The sequence below is a fragment of the Diadema setosum genome, chromosome 4, assembly GCF_964275005.1.
Source record: "Diadema setosum chromosome 4, eeDiaSeto1, whole genome shotgun sequence".
NCBI lineage: Eukaryota > Metazoa > Echinodermata > Echinoidea > Diadematoida > Diadematidae > Diadema > Diadema setosum.
In genome coordinates this window covers 17,452,913-17,470,117 of record NC_092688.1, presented here as the reverse complement: position 1 = coordinate 17,470,117, position 17,205 = coordinate 17,452,913, and the positions used below count along the sequence as shown (strand labels likewise).

Sequence of the window (17,205 nt, the reverse complement as noted above, 5' to 3'; positions counted from 1 at the left end):
AGCCAGCTGCTCTAATCTTTAATTTATCGTAAATCTCATTCCAAAAATAAACTTTTTATCTTATAAGCAAAAAAAAAAAAAAGTAATTTGAATCAGTTTAAAAAAGGATATGATATAATTGTGTGCAGGGTCATTTGCTGAGAGCACATTATTGGGTGATGGCATACCTGATTCCTGTAAGTGTGCATAATTATTTTACTCTCATATACGTTTATATATATGATTTTTTTCTCTTTTAATAGATATTGGGCATGCATATGAAAAGGAAGAGAAAGTTGATATGTTTCAACAAAGAACTTTCATAGTTATTGTTTGTGGTGTAGTGAAGTACAAATTACGAGGTTGAAAATAGCATGACAAAGCATTTTTTTTGGTGCACATTCACTGTTGTCTTTAATGGCAAAAAAAAAAAAAAATCAGTATGTCAATCATCAGTCTAAAGAAGGATATAGGCAAAGCTAGTGCGTGAAAGGTGTGCTAGATATCTCATACTTCTTCTCCTGGCTGTGACATTGACTGACAACCCCCCCCCCCCTTTTTTTTAACTTGTGAGAGCTTCTGCATGAGCTCCAAACATTTCACTGAATCTCACGGACATCTGTGGTGTATACAACGTGATAGCCACGGGATCCTGGACAAATCGGGCAACAGAACAGCGGTATTGTGCCGGAAATAGACGGAGGCTACTAAAATTAGCCGTGGCGGCATCGGTTTTTAGATTCCACTGGAATTTGAGGGTGTTAGGTGGACTTGCAGGACACGATGGGTTAGGGCGTTTACCACATCACCGGAGAGAATGTCATATGTTGGGGGTTTGCACAATCCAGATTGATTTATTCCTTGCCCGTGCTAAAATGGGAATGAAAATATGTGTATCTGATATTTGCGCCACGTGTGGATATATAGTTGCAGTATTCATGGAACCCGATATTTAAAAATAAAAGCATCTCAGAAGCCAGGGCGTAAATACCTAAAGAGCTCGAGTGAACGTAGAGGTACATGCGTGTGACACAGATGGCTGTCTTACAGGACTGCCGTTTATAGAATGTTTACTTGTGAGTAGGTGGTATGAAGACCTAATATAGAAAAGATATCTTCAATGTCAACCTACGCTTTCTAGAAATGTGTGTGACGCAGAAGTGTCTCATGGTAATACGGCTGACTTTCGCACCTTATGACATCTTGTGAGATGTTGCATTTTCCCCCCATTTTTTGCCACACTTACTTTAATACCATATGGAGACAAATATGCCTAATGCAAATGACAAAGAGTGAAAGTTTGTTTGTTTGTTTTTTAATCCAAGAGAAGAAGAAAACACAGTAGAGTCTGTTTTAATTCTTTGGTATATATGGTAAATTAAAAAGTCTTTGTTACACTGGTGTACTCTTGCTCTATTAGTCCATATTATGTTTCATATGTTGGATTCCATTTTGTTCATTGTAAATTTCATTTCCTTTTGCTTAAAAAAAAAATGGACTGTCCATTAATCTGGAGATCACATCACACTATACGACTACTACAAACACATACCGACTGTGTGAAGTTGAAGGCAATATCACATTTAGGTTCTCTATGTGTGCGATATTACACCGAGGTTCCTTGATATGATGGATAGATGAGTAAAATGATATTGCATGTATCACTCAAAGTGCACAGTACGCAGTGCTTGATTGGATGTGCTGTCTGACAGGAATGAATGGGCAATGTGATTTAAAGGACAAGTTCACCTTCATAGACATGTGGATTGAGTGAACGCAGCAATATTAGTAGAACACATCAGTGAGAGTTTGAGGAAAATTGGACAACCCATTCAAAAGTTATGAATTTTTGAAGTTTCTGCTCAGTCACTGCTGGATGAGAAGACTACTACAGCTTGTGATGTCACACGTGTAGAATGATATAAAGAAAATATAAAGAAAATCAACATATTTTCACTTTTCTCGCATAATAAAAGATTGCTTGACCTACCTCTTTCAGAAGGCACGGGGGATAATATTACTCCTAACATGCATCAGTGACAGGTTGAGGAAATGTGCACTTTTTTCAAAAAATTTAATTTTGTGAAATTCTCTTTATATTTTCCTTATCGTTGTACGCATGTGACATCATACACTCTATAGTCTTCTCATCCTGCAGTGACTGCACAGATAATTAGAAAATTCATAACTTTGGAACGGATTGTCCGATTTTCCCCAAACTTTCACTAATGTGTTCTAATAATATTGCTGCATTCGCTTAATCCACATGTATATGAAGGTGAACTTTTCCTTAAAGGGGAAGGCTAGTAACTGATCAGTAGGAATCAGTGGAAATGCTGGGAGATGATTGTTCCAATCCTTATGGGATTCATTTAAGAGTTCATTGTATATCTATTGTTGTGTGAAAATGATTTGCTTCAGAATGGTCTCATATTCAAGTAATGTGCAGTTTAATGCTTCCAGGTTAGCGTCCCTGGTCAGTGACGGAGCATTAATCTGCACATTACTTGAATATGAGACCGTTCTGAAGCAAATCATTTTCACACAACAATAGATATACAATGAACTCTTGAATGAATCCCATAAGGATTGCCACAATCATCTCCCAGCATTTCCACTGATTCCCACTGATCAGTTACTAGCCTTCCCCTTTAAGTACAAAAGGAATGAATGAATGAAGAATACACCCAGTACAGCTTTTGCTATATGATTATTGTGCATACAAGTTGCAAGTCTTGGTATTTTAGGTGGAAAAGGGGAGGGGGAAAGCTAGGGGTATGTGATTTTGGAATTCACATATGAGATGATGCAAGAAATTTCCAGTCGGTTAGTTTCTCATCAGAAATTTGTGTTATTGACCCAAACTCTGCCCCGTGGAGCAAAACTTATGAGTGTATTTTTGGTAACGCAGCTCCACAGAAAGTCAACAGTGATGTCCTCGAAATAGAAAGTGATTTAGTGGTATGTCCGATATCACTGTTACACGATCAAAACGAAACAAACAAAAAAATGCACAAAAGGAGGGGGAGAGGGTGTATTAATAGAAAATCTGTAGTGATTGAAGTGCTTGGAGTACGCCCCCGCACAATGTTCCTTCCGCGCTCGTGCCCGTCTTCACTTTCTCTCACCCTGCCCAGCCCAGCGTGTGCGAGAGACCACATTGCGAGTGTGTGTGTGTGTGGGTTGCTATGTCTATTTGCCCATCCCTTTGAACACCGTAGCGTCATATGGAGCCAGCCACCTGATACCTTCTCTCTCCCTGCCATCTGAATATGCCACCAAAAAAAAAAAAAAAAGGGAAGGGAAGAAAAAGATTAATGGCAGTGTCTTTCTGTGCAGCTTGTCCATATTTCCCGAATGCACATATGCGAGGTAATCAATAGCTCGCCTATTACGTCCGTGCAGTGTTACTCTGCAAATGTTTAAGAAATTAAGAGTATTGATTCAGAGCGACATTTAGACCACCTGAAATTGTTCTCCCCAGGAAGGAGAATATAGAGTGGTTTGAATGCTTTCTATCAGAATGAATGTATTTTTTTTTATTGCATAAGAATGCATCATCATCATATCAGGCTTATACTGAGAAAACAGATCTAAATGAAGAGAAAATACGTAGGTGTCCAAAGTGTGCCATTTTCTGTGTTCATCGTCTGTTACTCTCCACAAGGCAAAATACCATACTCCCTGCAATTCAACCTTCTATTTTCATGGATACTGACATGTTCTGTTATTCAAGCATTTGACAGAAATAAGAACAAATCTTGTTTCAAAACATTTTGCTCCATCGCAAGGCAGGATGTAGATAATGCTCACTTAGCTGCTGGAATAAAAAAAATGCCATCATCACCTAAAATAGAGATAATTACACAGATGAAAATATAGACAGAGCTTTCATCCTTTCAAGATACTGTTCATTTCATTAACAACCAATATCATAAATTTAGTATTCAGTGAAAACCTATTTGCATTTAACAAGCACAAAATCTGTAATAGCTCAAGTGTGTAAACAGAAAATATGATGTGTTCATTGAACTCCATGCTTGCCCTGCTGATCAAGTAATGTAAAAATTATACACAAGACCCAAACTTGTTTGCTGTGATGCTTAGAGGATGAATTTGCATCCACTAGAGTGGCAACTGTACAACCCTGTAGGAAAGGGGATGGAATGGGATGGGAGAGCGCTGTTTTAGCTGCTTGCCAGAGATTCTTGGCTTTAGTAGTCTTTCAGGCAGCTTTTCATGAGAAGGAAAGCTTGTTGTTGGGTATGTAACCATTGATAGTAAAATTCTTTCTTATTGAGACTTGAGTTCTCTACTTCTCCCAATGCTGGTCTTTAAATAAATTGTAAAAACTGTAGCAGAAATTTTTGCACACATGAATGGATTGAATACCAGTTGCCAATTCACCAAAGTTTCATGCCGCGAATGTTTCTGGTTTTACAATAATGACTATTAAAGGTGCATAGTCCCGGTAGTGTAGAGGGCGCTGTTGATGATACTGCCGATCACCGTTAGCACTGATACAAAGATTACCGAAGTTGAGCTGTCATCAAGAGTAAAGCGCGTAGGTGTTGCTAAGTAACGTTGCCTTCGTTGTCTTCTTTGCGCATTGCGCAGTCTGTAGTAATGCCAGGGTGCGTGCATATGTGCTTGTTATTATGACATCACAAAAGAAGTTTGCTAAAGCTGTCATCCCCCTCAACCGAATCATGAGCCGAACTGTGATCGGACCACTGACTACAGTGAATCGGACTTCTTCGGACTCTGGGAAGTGGGCCACAGCGCAAGTGCTAAAGAGGAGTCGATAGCGTAGGTCTCTATAGGAAACTTGCGCCGTGCGCCCGCGTACGCATTTGACTGAAACACCGGGACCATGCACCGTTAAGATATACTATTTGTTTTTTTCCTGCAAAAGTGTATGAGGTTATTGCATCAGAAAAGAAGTATTTGTGGCATGGAAGTTTTTGTTTTGTTTTGTTTTTTTATTGGAGCCAAAGGCTGTTTTGTGACATGAAATTTTCGCAAATTTCCACTGGCATTCAGTGCATAATAGTGTAGACAAGAACTTTAGGGTGCATTCTAATTGCGAGAATCTTAGCTTCCTGCAAAAATTTCATGCCCATGAAAATTTCTGGTTTTACAGGATTCATTCAATATCTGAGATAGTTGGATAATGCTGTGTCACACTAGTTTGTGTAAATGGCACCTTGCTAAGTCGCATGGCATGTGGATTTGCCACGAACATGCATCCTTATTTTGTATGTATTCCTGGTGATAAAATCTTCTGACTTCAAATGAAAAATAACGATCCATTTTTTTTTTTAAGCAATTCATCTTGTGCAAACTGTAATATCTTGAAATTTGGTGGGTGTAATTTTGATCTCATATTTGCAAATCGTGATGATAGGTTTTTCAGTACCTTTTGATTAATCTTGACTAGGATGTATAGAATATAGAATATATATAGAACATATAGAATTCAAAAGAAAAGTAAACAAATTTGCAAGATATTCAAGTGTGTATTTTTCAACATTACGTGATGTGTGTAATAACTGTGAGGCAGCATTATTATTTGTCTGGGGATATTGCTCTACAAATCATGAGTCCCTGTCAAGCATTCTGGCCTGTCTCTGCTTGTGTACACCTATTGTCACATCATTATTGTGTAATTAGTTTTATCGCTTTCAGCCTAATTATGATGTCCTGCTGAATTATTGCGTTGTTACCACATCGCAGAGTGGCGTTCAATTAGCCAGTTTTGTGTTCATATCTACAGTGGATAGCTTCATCGCTTCTGTACATTGAGTTCAGGGCTTTTGTGTAGTAGACAAGATGCAGGGTGTAGATGCTGGCGTAGTGTCCTTTGTGTGTGTGTGTGTAAGTATGTGTATTTGTATAAATTTGTATGTGTGTGTGTATGTATGTGTGTGTGTATGTCTTGGTTATGTGTGTCTGTATGTATGTGTTTGTGCTAAAAATATACATTATTGTACATGTACGCTTGTGTGTATGAAGAGGTAGCATAGTAAGAATAGAAGTCAAGGGATGATATGTTTAAAGCAGGATCAAACAGGTGTTCTTTTGTGTAATGTGTGTTGTGTGTGTGTTGTGTGTGTGTGTGTGTGTGTGTGTGTGTGTGTGTGTGTGTGTCTGTGAGTGTTATTGTACATTATGTGTATGTGTATGTGTTTGTGTGTATGTAGCAGAGTAAAAGTAGAATAGGGCAAAGGATGATATTTTTGAAGGAGGACCAGACAGGTGTTCTTTTGTTTTGTTTTTTTTTTTTTGTGTGTGTGTGTGTGTGTGTGTATGCTGATATATGTGTGTGCTTGTTTGTATGTGTGTGCTGATATACCCTATGTGTGCTGATATACCCTATGTGTGTGCTTGTGTATGTGTATATATGTGTGTGTGTTTGTGTGTGTGTGTGTGTGTTTGTGTGTGAAGGAGAGTGAGACTGTGAGAAGCTGAGTGAGAGAAAGGCATGATGCGTTTGAAGCAGTTGAAATAGGGCCAAACAGGTGTTCTTTTGTGTGTCCGTGTGTGTGTGTGTGTGTGTGTGTGTGTCCCTCTGTGCGTCTGTGCGTCTGTCTGTACTTGTGCCCATCTATCATGGCATGAAAGCAGAGAGCAATTTAGGAATGCACACTTGCTGACTATGATCAATCAATAATTAAGGACACCCTTTGCAGTCGTCATTCATATTGCACAGCTTGTAGATTGCAGATGGACTAAAAGACCTTCCAAACCTGCTGAAGTCATTTTGTTGTTTTTTTGTGCCAGTAAAGCTGATGATTTCCATTAACCCAACCCAGAAAAAAAATATCATGGGCATTTGCCTTCAAAGACTTAAAGGAACCTCATTATTTATTATTGCTGAAAAGGAAACAAACGGGAGAGGGGGGGGGGGCTCCATGGAATGAATGTTCTAGTCTAGTAAAATGCCTGATGAAATTTGGCTTTTAGTGAATTTCTGGGGTATATGTCATGGTGCGTGTATATATGGGGGAGGGGGAAGAGATATAATTTTGAGGCTAACATGCTGACTTATTTAAGTTAAGGATTATCACTCGTGCTAGCACTGAGAGTAATAGAACCAAAGCTACCACCAAAATAGAAATTGCCCAGTGGGAAAAAAATGTACACGCATATTTTTAAGTCTGTGTTTAAAGTTTGACATTAATATGTATATATATGCTTGCTGACTTTTTGTTGTTGTACTTGCAAAGACATGTCACAATTACTGAAATCATTGTTTTCTTCCTTTTCACATTTATGGATTTTATTATTATTTTTTTTTTTTTTGATGTTTGGAATTGCTTTTGTCCATTTTGATTTGGATGACTCTTTATCACAGCCCTTTGCAACTTTTAGGCCAAGAGCTTTATTCTTATGCAAGTCTTATGATGCAGGCTTGTACATTATCGTAGGAAACGGTGTTACAGTGTGTAGACATACATGGCTATACTGTATAATGTTTACAAGGCATGCACTCATTAAGATGTGTTTATGTACACTACATGACCAAGTTATATAATATTGATTATAATGGTTACAATATAACTGATTGACAACTTGCCCTTCAGCATCATAAATGATAACCAGTGATTATTCAGTGTTTTTAAGTCCTTTTTACACTTGTGTTTCTTAACCCCATACTTTCTCTGACCCAGGACTATCGCTAATCCCTTACCAATTTTTCCAGCGTTTTATACCAGCCAATAAATCCTGTACTAAGCTCTTGTCCCGGGCTAAAGAGAAGACTGACCTTTTTACACTTGTATGTCTTAGTCCCGTACTTTGTGGGTACTGGGCTTTGTCTTCGTTGCTTAGCCCCGGATTATTTCTTCGTTCTGTTTACACTTGCTTTCCTTGCACCGCAATTGCGGGGTTAGCACCGCAATTGCGGTGCTAACCCTGCTTTTTTGCAGGGCCAGATAATACGGGATTATTGGTGGGACTAGCCCACTTTGGCAAAAACTAGTGTAAACAGAAGGTGGGCTAAGGATACTGTAAAAGTGGATATTTTCGCGCGACTAATTTTTCGCGCTAGGCCGGGTCAGAAGAGTTTCGCGTGTTTTTAATTCCGCGGAATTAAGACATCACGCACAGGAACGTATGGCAAGCAAAAATATTCGCGTGTTTTTATTCTCGCGCTAGTTTCTGGTTGCGCGAAATGCTCGAAAATTTCAACACCACGAAAATTTCCACTTTTACAGTAGTCCAGTACCAACGGTGGGGACTACGCAAAAATTTGCCAGTGTAAAAAGCCCTTTAGTAGTATACATAGCCATGCTAAAAATCATGGGCATACATACCTGGGTTGGACTCAAACCAGTGATCTCCTGATTGCTAAACTGGCATCATATCCACTAGACTACTGACCTTCTGTCAGAGCTGGTCCTGATCTCTTTAAATTGCAGCTGGTACTACATATTTATTAAAATTAATGATTTTTGCATCGAGTAGTTTTCATTGCAACTGATTGACAAATTGACCTTCATCAACGTAAATAACCACAGATTAATACCACTACTGTATGTCACACATGATGTGTGTGTGTGTGTGTGTGTGTGTGTATGTGTGCATACTGTGTATTATTTTGTGTATGTCCCTGGAGTTGTGAAATTCATACAACATGGACAATATTACAACCCTCAGTGATCAGTCTCCCCAGTTGCTGGATACTGTAAAACCAGAAATTTGGCATGCATTTTATTTTAATTTCGCAAATTCCATGTGAGCTAAGATTTGTGAAGTCAAAATGCACCAAAAAGTTCTTATGTTTTGTGTTTGATAGATACTTTATTTTCTGCAAATCAATTTATACATAAATTACATAATCATGAACATGGAAAACATACAAAGTATATTTGAAACAGAGTCGTTTGACTTGCATAAACAATGATATAAAAGGAAATTAATGATATGATATTACAGTATGCATTAACTATGCAGCAGGGATTACAATAACAATATTACATTAAAAAGCGATAATGCAGAGGGCCGCCATTGTAAGCATTGCTTGAAAAGATGGCCGGCCCGAGGAAAAGGTAGGGATGTATTAAATTCGTAACAATACAAATTCTGCTGCGAAGATAGCAGGGGAAAATAAACTCTGATGTGTAATGGTGGTGAATGTGCATGCAGGTGCTTGAAAGTGCACAGGGGCAGATAGGCTGGAATTTAGAATAATAAAATTGGTTGCTGGAAGAGGGAACGACATACGATGTTGCTATCGGGAGACCAACATGAGTCATATAAATTATTCGTCATTAACTCGTATTTGAAGTATACTGCAGTAAAATATGCTTGCTTTGAATGAAAACAAGGAGGCACACTGTTTCAACTCCTCAGGAAGAGTGTTCCATGTATCCGGACCGTGATGTCTAATCGACTTTTGAGCAAGTAAAAGCTGTGAATTACTTAAATGAAAATTATGGGAACGACGGGTAGGGTATGGGTGAATATGGTCATTGGTTAGTAGGGCATTATGGAAAAATGGTAATAAATTTCGAATGTGTTTATACATAAATATGGCAGTTAGGTATAAATGTATATCATGGGCCTTATCTACACTACATGCATTGAATGCCAGTTTCAATTCAAAAAATTTCAAGCAGCAAAAAAAACCAATGGCTCCAATTTGCAAAAATTTCCTGCCGTGAATATTTCTGGCTTTGCAGTAAGTGCTGGTGGGCACTTGATGGACCGGTGTAAAATAAAACTTTAAATGATCAATTCTTCTTATAGTGTGAGGATTTCAGGTTGCATGCACAAATTTTGGTGCAGGTGCACAATCTGCTAATAGAATGTCAAGCTCTTCAGGTTAACCATGATTAGAAAAGCCAGTGGAACACACTGGTCCTTCTGGAAGGGCCTTTACAAGTGTATGTATGTTTGTATAAGTGTTTGTATGTATGTATGTATGTATGGGATAGATTCTTCAAGATCTGATTTGTTAAATGTTGTTTGAAAGATTCTACTGGAAATTAGTTCAATGACTAAACTGAATGACTTTTCGCTCACTCCCTTGTTGCAAAACTGTGTTTACTTGTGCTCAGTGAGATGTGTGACTGTTGATGTTACATTTCATTCAAGAAAATATATCATATATGACATTTATTTGTTAAAAGAAAAATACAATATCTATGCAAGTGTATTTGATTCAGTCCATCTATTTTTATTTTAAGGGTATGATGCTGCCTTCAGATGTATGTGTACAATATATATCTGCATCCCTGTAATCATCAACACTGGCCATGATGAATTATTCAGTTGATACAAACATTTACGATAAATAATACAATAACTTGGCATCATGGTAAACTGACATTAACTTATTGATGCAAAAGCAGGAAGAAGAGCTTAATCCAGCATACATGCCAGTCTTTTGTTCAAGTAAATCAAAACAATGCATTTTGAGCATCTTCCTTGACTTAAATTCGACTGTTCCCATGGTTTCCTCTTGTTCAGTTTTGGCCAGCCCATTTCCCAGGTACTTATTCCTTTTCCTTCGTAATGAAAAAAAATATTAGACAAAGTGGCACTGTGCCCAGAATCAAGCTTGATTACTTGTTCTTTAGAGGTACTGTCTCGGTGCTCACAGCCGAATAAAAAAGAAGAGTGAGAAAAAGAAAAAAAAAAAGAAATCTTTCTTGCCATTCCCTAGATGGGCAAACGCAATTTACATGGCCGGAGACTTGGGCATGTTATTAGATTGAAGGAAAGAGTCGAAGGCTCAACACAACGCGGACTGCTACCATGTTCATTACCTAATGGCCTTCGGGTAGAATTATTCCGGAATGGAGGTTTGGAGGGCGTTTCCCAGGAGAAGGGTTTGCTAATTGTCATGCTCGTGTGACAGGGTCGGGATTTTTTTTTTTTTTTTTTGCGTCCACGGGAAGAGAGTTGGAATCGCACAATGCGGAAAAACTATTTTTGGACTGCGCCCACCACCGAGCACATCTAAAATGAGCCACGCGGGTATTGGTGATTTATTTCAGATCGGCACTCGTGTCGTAAGGAGAAATAAGGTGTGTGGGTTTGCGGTCCAAACTTGTTTGCCTCTTGCATAGGTGGGGAGAGTCTATGGTGGCTGCAAACTTCAATCAACATGTGTTGGCCAAGGCACACACGTAATAGATGTGTAAACTTCAGTGGTGCGCTTCTAATTCAGATGAAGCTGGCTGGAAGGAACTGTGCCTGCGGCAACTGTTGACCTGACTTGTTGCACAGCTTTATACAGGCAATTCACAAATGAAAACAAGACATAATCAAATAACCCTAAAGGAGGAAAAAATAATCATGATGAGCTGAAGATGAAAGTTCTCTGATTCAGAGACTGTACCAGACTTTGATGAAGAACTTGGATCATAATCTATTACACATACCTCAGTCCAAGAAAAGGAAGGATGGCTTATAATGTTTACCCATTGAGGACGGTTTGATTTTGCTACAACACAGATTTCTCATAGACACCTGTCCGTGTATACTCTGGACTCGTCTTCAACAGGTTAAGACATGGTTATATGCATATAACACATCAATATTTTATATTCTAATGCAGTGCAGTCCCATTATAATGAATACAGGTATAACAACATTTGTTACAGCGCAGTAAAAATTCTGGGCCCAAATTATGAAGTACCTAATTTTGTATATTTATTTGTTCAGCCATAACAAAATTTTGATAGATAACAAAAGAAAACTGCCAGTCCCAAGAACGTCATTGTATGGGAGTCTCCTCTATCAGGGTTTAGTAAATCACACCTTGCCATTGCAAATTGGCAACATAAAATGATTGTATTCTGACACTGAGGTGCTGAATTCTTAGTGAATGATGCAGCCATATTTTTCTTCAAATAATTTCAGATTGTTTGCAACTGCGAAGGTACTTGTGTCAAAAGCAAAGTCAAACAACCTTCAGAAAAAATATTTTAGAATTGTTTTCCAAATGTGTACAGTCACGTAGTCACAGAAACATGTAGGCCGACTAGGAGGGGCAGATTGAGAAAAACATTGAAAATAGTAGGAAAGGCAAGATCTGTATTTGGTTTTCTATATGTGTTTGCAAACTTTGCCTTTCGACATTTTCAAAGAATGATACAATATCGAACTTTTACTGTATAATACATAGGCATGATAAATTCAGACAACGATGATGAAAATATGAATCTACATTATTTGATTCATCAGATATATATTAGGATTAGTAAATAAATGATAATGATGAATAGAAGTCATATCAATCGGTATGTTTCCATGACCATTAATCGACATTTGAAGCTCGCCGAATTGTTTCTTAGGCTATCACTTGGAAAATAACGAAAGTATGAGGTTGGCTTGAAGCGTCTCAATGAAATTTGATACTGTCGGTTAATGGAATGAGTTTAGATGCTTTGGAGATGAAGGATGTGAGACACTTAACACAATGATGGCCTATTGGAAGTCAATTAGGCCTAATCAAGCCCTATCATACAATAAATCAAATGAAGAAAATCAAGCCTATTTAATGTCTAACTGTTAATGTCATTTTAATTACCGGTAATGTTATATTTTTGGCGCTGTCATAAGCACTGTCTAATAACTGTGATAATTTTGTTTCTAGTTGAGTTTTGAAAAGACTTCACCCACTTTCTCCTCCAAGATATTGGTCCTTGTGAGAATTATATTGTTTTCACTGTGAGTCTGCAGCACATTCTTTTTTTTTTTTTTGAATTTTGTGAAAAAGTGTGAATTGTTACAAGATTATTAAGCTTGTTGTGACATATTGCAGTTATCAAATGATGTTTTGCTAGGTTATGTATATGGATGTCAGTTTTCTCCCCTCTGTGCAGGATATTAGCCTATAGGGCCGGCCATCTTTTCAAGCAATGCTTATAATGGCGGCCCTCTGCATAATCGTTTCTTAACTATAAATGCTATTCTTATCACTGCTGCATAGACATGCATATTGTATATTATATTTCTTTCATATCGTTGTTTGTGCAAGTCAAAAGACTGTGTTAAATTCATTTTATATATTTCCTACATGTTCATGATTATGTACTTATATGTATCGCGGTTTATGCAAGTCAAACGACTCTGCGTTGAATTTACTTTGTATACTTCCTGCATCTTCATGATCATGTAACTTATGTATATTGATTTGCAGAAAATAAAGTATCTATCAAACAAACAAAAACAAATCAATACAACATGATTTCAATTAGAAAATCTGGGTGAGAATATAAGATTTAGCATCACTTTCATTGAGATGATTAAAGCAGTGAACTAAATTTTGCTCAGAGGTTCAGGGGTCTAAACAGTATGTGCTGCCAATTTTGCCAGTCTTTGAAGATTTTCGTAACCAGTTTCCGATATCATTTGAGTTCATTCTTAGTCCCTTGATCTAGTTGTTTAAATGAAAAAAGACATTGAAGAGCTGCACCTGACTGTAACTTTATGGAATAGTCCCCACATTGGGTGTCATATGAAAGTCCACTATCTGTTTTAGAAAGTTCATTGTACTCTGTCACTTTCCGTAGCACTCTATAAACTCAAACATCGTGACAACTGGCAGTGTAGTTCAGTGGTACCACTGGGTCATGCCATGTGTCATGAATCTATCACTGTTTTAGTGGTGTAGCACCCATGTGCTTAAAGGTAGGAGATACCTTTTACAGACCTCCCAAAATGCAGCAAAACATTTAATATGAACCTCAGGGGACTTGTTTAGTCCACTGCTGAGAAATTTGGAAGTCAGCAGTTATCTACAATTTGAATAATGCACAAAACTCAACTACTCAGTAGTTCTGTGTGTCAGCCACACTTAAGCCTTTTTGTTGCAGTCTTCTGTATTTTTTTATCTATAAACACAAATTTATCTAAAAGTATAAGAGCTGATGCAATAACATATAGAGTGTGTGGCAAGAATGTATATAGAAATGTTTGTAAGTTTTGATGAACTTTCTTCACAAAATATACATGATGGACACACATGCAGTGCATTGGTCTGCAAAGGTAGCCTAGTAATGTAGTGGAATTTACGGTGAGCCCCGAAAGAAATTCAATTCAAAATCTAACGGTCAATAAAAATGTACTAAATGTTACCTTCCACTTTCAATACTTTATGGGAGTTTCTAAAATGATACTCTCTTCAACATCTGTATTTATACAACTCTTCATTTGAGGCATGCAAATGGGATTCCCTACCTTTAATACATGACTGACAAGAGATTTCTCATGTACATCTCAGCTCAGAAATTCTGTATGAGTCACATGACTCTAGTGGCGAGGTGGACCATTGCAAACTCATCAACAATTCTTGCCTTTTTTTTTTCTATGAAAATTATGTATATGAACCAACCTGACATGCAGGTCTATGAGGTATGAGGTGGCCTGGAAAGGGTGTAGGGTTGCCCAAAAGGGAGAAGCAATGTTTGAAAGTCATTAATGCTATTCATGGATTCTGTTCTTGAAATGTTGAACCACTGGAAATCGTGAAATGTACCAGGAATCTTGTCGTGGATATTAATACATAATGCCACATTCTCCAGGAGAGTCGAGACAACTCTTTCCATTCTGAAAGTGAATTCATTGATTAAGTTGAGATGACGCATCATGAGAAAGCAGTCATATAAGTATCATAGAAGTGTAAACCTTTTTTTTTTTTGCTCTATTCAGAGTAAATTCAAAATTTATCTCCAGTCTAATCTTATCTGGTTATTCTGGTTAGTCCCATGCACATTGATATCTTTCTGTGGATTAAAATGTTGTACTTTATTTATGTTTTTTTTTTTTTTTTGTTTGTTTGTTTTTTTTACGTTAAAAGCCAAAAAAAAAAGAAAAGAAAGATAAATAATGTCCCTTGTAATCCAACAACCATGGCAATCATATACCACCATGGTAGTGCATTCAGTAGTAAGAGCACTGTACAGGTCTGTTGCTGTTGCTGTCTAAATACAAGCGTACATGTATGTGTATGTCCCTGATATTGGTATCCAGTATCTCAAATAATTCTTCATTGCAGCAAAGACACCATGTGTCTCCATGTGTCTTTGCTGTGGAATGTTTTCTTCTTTTTTTCCAGCTGGATTTCTGCTGATGTCTCCCTTTTGTTCTCTGTTTTGATTTTCGAAATGAATGAAGATCAAATGACTCTTCTTGATAAATTTAAGCAAAGCATGCTTGAAATGTTAACTTTGAGAAAATTGCATGAAGAAACAAGTTGTTAATTCCCAATTGTATTAGAGTTTTGTGAAACTTCAACTCGACACTTGTATTAGTCTTTAGGAAATATTAAAGTACTGTAAAATCTGAAATTTTCATGGGCATGGAACCTAATTTGCAGGAGCCATGATTCACAAAAACGAGATGGATGCAAAAAGGTTTTGTCTAGATGCAATACAATGAATGCTTAACACCATAATGGTCGGCAATTTGTGAAAGTTTCATGCCGCTAAAAAGACTGTCAGCTTCAATTCTCAAAAGTTTCATGCTGCGAGTGTTTCTGATTTTACTGTACATGTCTGAGATGCCATGTGTACCTTACTATACTGTTGTATGTATATTTTGAGCATTGTTGAATAAGTGATGAGTTTGATGATATTTCTAAAAAAATCAGATGCAAACTCATTGACCCTCATTTTCCCTCGTTCCTGCAGATCAAAGACTATGAAAAAAGGGACACCCTCGACGACAGACTAGAAGAGGCGAGGAGAATCTTCGATAACTACATCATGAAAGAGGTCCTATCATGTACACATGTGAGTATACAAAATCTCTACAAGATCTAGGAAGGATCTCCCCCCAAGAAACAAACAAACTCACACACACACACACACGCACATTGTTTGAGGATTCAATGACTGTAGAGAGATGAGAGTAACATGTGATGATAGCTTGAGAAAAATCAGATTATCTGGATAAAATTTATGAAGTTTTAGTCTCCCCCAAGAAACAAACAATAACAGACAAACAACCTCTCTCCCACACACACAAATTGTATGAGGATTTAATGACTATAGAGAGATGAAAGTAACATGTGATGATAGTTTGAGGAAAATCAGACTATCTAGATTAAATTTATAAAGTTTTTGAAGTTGTCTGAATTGCCATGTGTTGCACCCTTTGGAATATTGTAACAGATTATGTCAGAGCAAAATATGGATATAATGCATAAGAAGAATGTTTATGTATTAGAAGAATTTCATAAATCTTCATGTTTTTAATGAAATGTAAAGATTCTCCTGAGCCATTACTAAACCACAAAACTTCCTACCATGATATTATAGAAATTTTGCAATAAAGCCTAAAATATAAGGAGATATCACTGTTTTTCTCAATAAACCATAGCTGTAGACGGTTCATTGTAGAAACAATTTTATTATAAATATTGTTCACTTTTGTTAATATCTAACAATATTTATCATTGATTATACTGATTAACATTTTTACATTGATTATTTCTATCCCTAACTCACATTTTTGAACTATTTTGAAGAATTAAAGCTGGGGTTTTGTTTCATGTGCAAATGGTAAATAATGCCTTTTTAAGTGGAATGAGATGTAATGGAAAGAGTTAGGAATTAAGGTGGTAATTTGTACATGGAGCTAAAAGGCAGAGAATGGTACATGGATGCATCACATTTCTGTAAACCTTGCACTTTTCGATGTCGCCAAGTTTACAGAAGGCATGTTGCATCCACTGTGGGTGTGCATCATTTTGTGCCTTGAGAAGAAAATAGGCTTTAGTGGAAATGTCACATCCTGCACTCACGTCACATTCAGTGCGACGTATGCACCACACCCAGGTGACAATGATTGTCAGAGTTGTTCAGTTTTCATCTTCTCAGGTAGACAAATAAAAGAGACACAAGGATTGCAAGTTTACCAGTGGCTATTTGAAAAGGACAGCCTTGCCCCGTCTTTCTGTTTGACGTCTTATCTTCATGAAGCGTGTGTGTGGTGGTTTTTTTCTTCCTTTTTTTTTTTTTCTTTTTGTATTGCAGTTGAGGCCTATGGACATAACAGGGAAAAAAATATTTGTGTATAGACAATTTTTCTTTAAATTTGGATTATAAATGCAAGAATTGTACATTTTTGCATGATATTTGACATGTATGCTCTTCTGTGTTTGTCTTACATGAATTTTCCCCTGTCAAGTCTATTCTTGTTTGTTTTTCTTTTTGATATGCATCATTTTCATCAAATTTTGATTCTGTACACATCTAGTAGCATGAT

General features: G+C 37.2%; 1 protein-coding gene across 2 annotated transcripts in view; it reads left to right on the top strand.

Annotated features, from left to right (window-relative positions):
* LOC140226962 (G protein-coupled receptor kinase 3-like) overlaps positions 1 to 17,205 on the top strand; it is a 123,390-nt gene that overhangs the window by 46,939 nt on the left and 59,246 nt on the right. For both annotated transcript variants that reach the window (XM_072307396.1, XM_072307395.1), the window contains exon 4: positions 15,627 to 15,728. In XM_072307396.1, the coding sequence (XP_072163497.1) occupies positions 15,627 to 15,728 (102 nt within the window). The remainder of the gene's footprint in view (positions 1 to 15,626; positions 15,729 to 17,205) is intronic.